Source organism: Chinchilla lanigera, unplaced genomic scaffold, assembly GCF_000276665.1.
Source record: "Chinchilla lanigera isolate Chin_1 unplaced genomic scaffold, ChiLan1.0 scaffold00012, whole genome shotgun sequence".
Taxonomy (NCBI): Eukaryota; Metazoa; Chordata; class Mammalia; order Rodentia; family Chinchillidae; genus Chinchilla; species Chinchilla lanigera.
The window spans coordinates 9,214,122-9,220,308 of record NW_004955413.1 but is presented as its reverse complement, the minus strand read 5'-3'; the positions used below and the strand labels follow the sequence as shown (position 1 = coordinate 9,220,308).

The window sequence follows — 6,187 nt, the reverse complement described above, 5'->3', positions numbered from 1 at the left end:
AGTGTTGTTTTAATTTGCATTTCTCGAATGACTAATGATGTTGAACATGTTCTCATGTGTTTATTTGCCATTTGTGTTTCTTTATCTGAGAAATGTGTATTCATCTCAGCTGCCCATTTTTGGATTGGGTCTTTGACTTTGGAGGGGCCGATGTTTTTTAATTCTTTATATGTTCTAGATAGAAGTCCTTTATCCGAGGGACAGTCAGCTAAAATTTTTTCCCAGTTTGTGGGTTTTCTTTTTACTCAGCTGGTGATTTCTTTAGATGTGCAGAAACTTTTCAGTGGGATAAGATCCCAGTTGTTGATTCTTTGAAGTGTTTCACGGGCAGTTTGGTTTTTGTTCATGAACTCTCTGCCTACCCCTATAAAGAATGTATATTCTGATGTTGTGTGGTGGAACATTCTGTAGACATCTCCTAAGTCCATTTATTCTAAAGTTTGGTTCAATTCTAGTAGTTCATTGTGATATTTTGTGTGTAGTTGATCTGTCTTTTTGTGATAGTGGGTATTGAGATCCCCCAATACAATTGTATTATGCTTATTTGATTTTTTATGCCTGTTAATATTTGTTTTATATAGATGGGTGCACTGGTATTTGTTTCTTATATATTTATGATTGTTATCTTTTCCTCTTGGATTGTTCCCTTTGCAAAGATGTAGTGACCTTCTTTATCAGTCTTGGCTTGAAATTCACTTTGCAAATAGAATAGCTTCCCCTGCATTTTTCTGGATTCCTGTCACATGGAGTATTATTTTTCATCCTTTAACTTTCAGTCTATGAATTTTTTTTTTAGTTAAATGTGTTTCTTGTATGTAGCATATTATTGAATTTTGCTTGATCCATTCTACTAGTCTGTGTTTTGATTGGTGAATTGAGACTGTTAACATTGATGTTTATAACTGGTATGTATTGACTTACCCTTGTCATGTTACTTTTCTTTTTTTTCCCTTTTCTCTGTTTAATTGTTTGCCTTACCTGGTCAATTCCTTCTGTTGGGGTTCATGAAGTTGTAATCTTGTTATCTAGGTCTAGAATGTCCTGCAAAACATTTTGCAGTGCTGGTTTGGTTTTCATAAATTTCCTCAGATGTTCTTTGTTATGTAATATCTTATTTCTCCATCAGTTTTGAAAGATAGTGTTGTGGAGTACATTGATTTGGTTTGAAGGTTGTTTTCCTTGAGAACTTGAAATACTTCACTGAATGCTGTTCTTAACTTGAGGATTTGTGCTGAGAAGTCAGTGGTGATTCTGATGGACATTCCTTCATAGGTGATTTGTTTCTTTTTCCTAATTGCTTTTAAGATTGTATTCCTGTGTTGAATTTTTGGAATCTCGACTGCGAATTACCTGGCTGCAGATTTTTTTTGATGATGGCCAATTGGAGTTTATATGCCTCATATATGTGTGTGTGTGGCAAATTCTTTTTCTCTACCAAAGAAGTTTTCTGCTATGACATCTGTGAACAGTTTTTTTTATATCATTTGTGCTATCTCCTGCTTTTTCATTGATGCCAATCAGTCTTACTGTTCTTTGCCTCACCTAGTGGCTGCTGTATTGATTTCTCATGGTTCCTCGCTATTTTAAAGAAATCTTTCTTTTAATGATCACTGAACGCAAGCTTGTCTTCTGTATCTGAGATCCTATCCTCACATTGTCTTAATCTGCTATAGATACTTTCAATGGAATTTTTATTCTCCTGGATATCTGCTTGAATCTGCCTTGTGGATTCCATTTTTTTCCTATGCTGAGCATTCATGGCTTCCATAATTTTCTTAAGCTCCTCTTTTTTTTTTTTTTTTTTTTGTCTGTATCTGCTCTAGAGTCACTAAGCATGGTTTTCATTGTGGACACTATCTCTACAATTATATGAAAAATAATTTCTGATTTGATTTTTTTGTAGAGCCTCATTCAATTGCTTTGTTCTTACCACTTCAGAGAGGCCACTTCAGAGAGGATTGTCCCACCTCATTGTCTCCTAGGTTTGCCTTTGATGCACTGAATGTCTGAGATTTCATCTTATTTAAGTGTCTTCTCATTTTCTTTTTTTTAGTTTAATTCCTGGGGTGATACTTGTAAATTACCTGTCATAGGTTGCTTTATTGCTTGTATTTAGAACCCCCAGGAAATGACTGCTTCTCCAAGGTATCTTCCAAGTGTAGCTGGTCCTTGAGTTTTGAGTGTGTAGCAAAGCCCTTCCTCTTTTAATTTGTTGGGGATGAGAAGTTGCTGCCTGTTTGCCCCAGCGCTTGGTTCTCTGGCACCGTGCCACAGTATGTTCAGTGACCCTTAGTCAATCTCAGTCTTGGAATACCAGGAAGAACAGCTGTTTAGAACAGTTATGTCACTTTTGCCCACAGTACTACTCTCATCAACAATGACAATAGCATGAAACACAGCCTAGAAAATGATAAATTGAGCTAACCATTAACTTGCCACCTTTAGCTATATGAACTAGATTTGTGGTTGTATAAGAAAATCTAAAACAAACCAGAAAATTATATGCAGTGTACATGTCCTTAAAATGTCAATTCTGCCTTCAGGTTAAAATTTAAAATGGGTTAGGGAGAAAATAGAGAAGTTGAAGAACAGGAAGAGATTAGAAGTAAGGCTGGAGAACAAAGGAGGATCACGGTAACTTGGGAAACTGGTGCAGAAAATTGGAGGGAAAGAGACAAGGAAGAGATAAAAAGAACAGAACAGAACCACAACCACAAAGAGGCTAGAAAACACATTCACAGTCATATAAAAACAAGATCAAACAATGAAGGAGAAAAAACCCCACAAAACATAAACAAAACTACTACCACAACAACAAAAAGTGAGAGAGAGAGAAAAGAAAAAAATCCACTTCTAGGTTTGTCTCTGCTGTCAGTGGTAGACAACATGTGGAGACAGAGTCCTGATCTGTGCTGATCTAGCCTATTAACCCAGCAGTAGCTTTTTAGCATGGTAGTGGGTCATCTCATTGAGCCTGAACCTTCTCGCTGAGACCAGACTCATTCAGCCTGCAGTGGGCAACTCACCTTCTGTGGGCCTGAGCCCAGCTGGGAGCCGTTAGATGGGGCCAGCAGCCACTCTGAGCTCAGTGGATAGATCCCTCCCCAAGATGGTTCCTGGCCAGTGACTTTCTTATGCGGAATGGCTGAGCCCTCAGCACTCATACCAGCTAGTGCAGCTGTTTTCATATCTGCTGCTCCCCTCTCCTGTACATCTCTCCATGGAGGCCTCTGGGGTTGCCAGCACTCACTGTGTGTCCACAGGTTTGAGCTGCTCCTCTCACACAGTGAGACCCGTCTCAGGGAAAAGGTACCATCAGCTACCGGCTTTGTTAAGCTTCTCTCTTCCCTCTCTCTGTGGGCTTCAGTTCATGCCGCAGATTCTTCCGAAGGATCCACTTCCCTCCTTCTTGTCTTCCTTACACTTCTGTACTCCAGTGTCTGCATGGCAACTCTCAAAGAAGCTCTTTCTGTGCTGCTTACCACTCTGCTATCTTGGTGCTCTTCTTCACAATTTTTCCACAGCAGGTTCTGTAGGACAGTGACTGGCATTCAAGGTTTTCTTTGACTTATTTTTTGAGGCAGTTTTTTGCTGTGTAGCCCAGGCTGACTTCGAACTTCTGATCTTCTTCATCCAGTGTCTAGAGTGCTGGGAATCACAGTCTATGTCACCCTGCCTGGCTTTTAGATTTTTAGTTGGTACTTGCTACCAGAAAAGTAAGTAGAGAATTAAAAACTGAAACAGAGTTCTCTATGGAATAGAGAATTAAAAAATAAACACCAAAAACAAAACAAAACAAAACGCCAAAACAAAACAAAAAAACCCATAAGATTTGTACTACTTTAGTACTAATAATACCTTCAACTTCAAAGTTACATGTTTTTTTTTTGAAGGTAGGCTTCATATTAAGTTTTCGTATGAGGTGTATGTAAAGGGTATTGTAATCTAGAAAATAAAATAGTTAAGATATTATGTTAAGATGCGAAGATCTAGCTGTGTTAGACTGTTTAATAGTTTTATTGAGATATAATAAATTGTACTTTTGTAAAAAAATGCTTGCCAAGCAGGCACTGTGCTGCTGAGCTACTCCCTGCTTTTTGAGACAGGATCTCAGTATGTAGTTCAGGCTGGCCCTGAACTTCTGGCAATCTTCCTGCCTCAGCCTTCTGAGTGCTGGGATTAGAACTGTGTGCTCCCACACTCAGCTAAAATAAATTTGACATGTATACACCTCTGGAACTGTTATCATAATCGAGGTACTGCAGCCCATCACACACAAAGTTTCCAGAGTCGTTTATAATTTCTACCTCCTGTTCTTTTCTGCCCTGTTTCCATGTCAGTCTAGCCATCTGCTTTCTGTCATAGTAGATTAGTTTACATTTTCTGCAGTTTACTATAGGTGGAGTCATGTAATATTCCTTTTGGTCTGGCTTCTTTCACTCTGAATTATTTTAAGGTTAATCCATTTTTCATGTATAAATAGTTAACTATTCATATTTTTTCAACATATTACTATTTGTTTATTCATTAGTTTGTTCATTATATTCCAGTTTAGGTTAGAACAAGTAAATTGATATGAAAATATATATACATATCTGTATCTATATATATATATATACACAAACACACACACACACCACACATACGTGTGTGTGTGTCTTTGTATTGCTTTGTTGTTTTTCTTTTGCATTAATAACTAGGTGTGCAATGGCTAAGTGTGTTTAGCCTTTAATAATTGCTAGCTGTTCTCCAAAGTGGGTGCTCTGTTGACTATGCATGTTCTAAGGGCTCTGCATCCTTGCTCATTCTTAGTATAGCTAAGCTTTTTAATTTTCTCTGACAGACTCTTTCAATAAGGAGAGAGTGTCCTGGGTGAAATTAATTGCCCCTCATTTTGTTTTTAAGGTGCTATAAAAATAATATTTTGTGTATGAAAAGATTTTAGACATTGCCCTATTGGTTTATTTACACCTTTCTTGATTTTGGTAGTATTTGCTCACTAATGCTGATTTGAAACCCAATTTGTAAGAATCAGTACTTTTTTTCCTTTTCACTTACATGCTTTCCTTTTTTTGTTCCAGCGGCCCCTTTGTTGCTTTATGCAAACAGACGGGACTTGCGGTTGGTGGATGCTACAAATGGCAAAGAGAATGCTACAATAGTAGTTGGAGGCCTGGAGGATGCAGCTGCAGTGGACTTTGTCTTTGGTCATGGCTTGATCTACTGGAGTGATGTCAGCGAAGAAGCTATTAAGCGAACAGAATTTAACAAAACTGAGAGTGTTCAGAATGTTGTTGTTTCTGGATTATTGTCCCCTGATGGGCTGGCATGTGATTGGCTTGGAGAAAAATTATATTGGACAGATTCGGAAACTAATCGAATTGAAGTTTCTAATTTAGATGGATCTCTACGAAAAGTTTTGTTTTGGCAAGAGTTGGATCAACCCAGAGCTATTGCCTTAGATCCCTCAAGTGGGTAAGTTTTTGCTTAATGTTTGAAGGTCATTGCATGTCTTTCTCCTTGTTTCTCTCCATGGGTATACATACTCCTTACCATCAAGAGAAAAGACAGATAAAACAGGAATTTTGGAATTCTCATGTTTCCTTATCAAGGAGTTTTGTTTTTTTAGTGGTAGGATTTTTTAAAAAATTTTTTTATTTTAAAAATAAAAGGAGGAAAGCATTAATAGACAGACAACCATTTGCAGAATAGCAAAAGAACAATACAAACAGTGCAGAGTTACAAACAAAGTGGTAGGAAATTAATAATGCTTGTTGTATTACATATTGGTATCTTCAAAGTGGTTTCTCAGGAAAACAGAGACATGCAATATTGATCAATCAAGGAATCATTAACTGTTTCTTTTAGCAAAGAAATAGAAAACAGTAGATCAACTATGTTAACTACCCTGTATACATATACATAAAAAATTTCTCCTTTTCCTTCTCTTTTCCCACATCCCAGTTGCCCTTTACCCTTGAGCATTTTCCTTTCATTTCACAATGTCTATCATACCTCCTGCTTTTTATTCACTCTTTCAGGTTTCACACTAGTGAGATAATGTGGTGCTTCCACATGCAGGTCTGATTTATTTCACTTATGAGTATGATCTCTAGTTGTGACCATTTACCTATAAAAGCCTCAAGTTTATCTTTCTTTATAGCTGAGTAATATTCCATTATATAAA

The 6,187-nt window shown here is 37.2% G+C and overlaps 1 protein-coding gene across 1 annotated transcript in view; it reads left to right on the top strand.

The window, feature by feature from the left end:
• Positions 1–6,187, top strand: part of Lrp6 (low density lipoprotein receptor-related protein 6) — a 156,744-nt gene that overhangs the window by 17,336 nt on the left and 133,221 nt on the right. Inside the window, exon 2 of the mRNA XM_005378957.1 lies at positions 5,082–5,475. Within this exon, the coding sequence (XP_005379014.1) occupies positions 5,082–5,475 (394 nt within the window). The remainder of the gene's footprint in view (positions 1–5,081; positions 5,476–6,187) is intronic.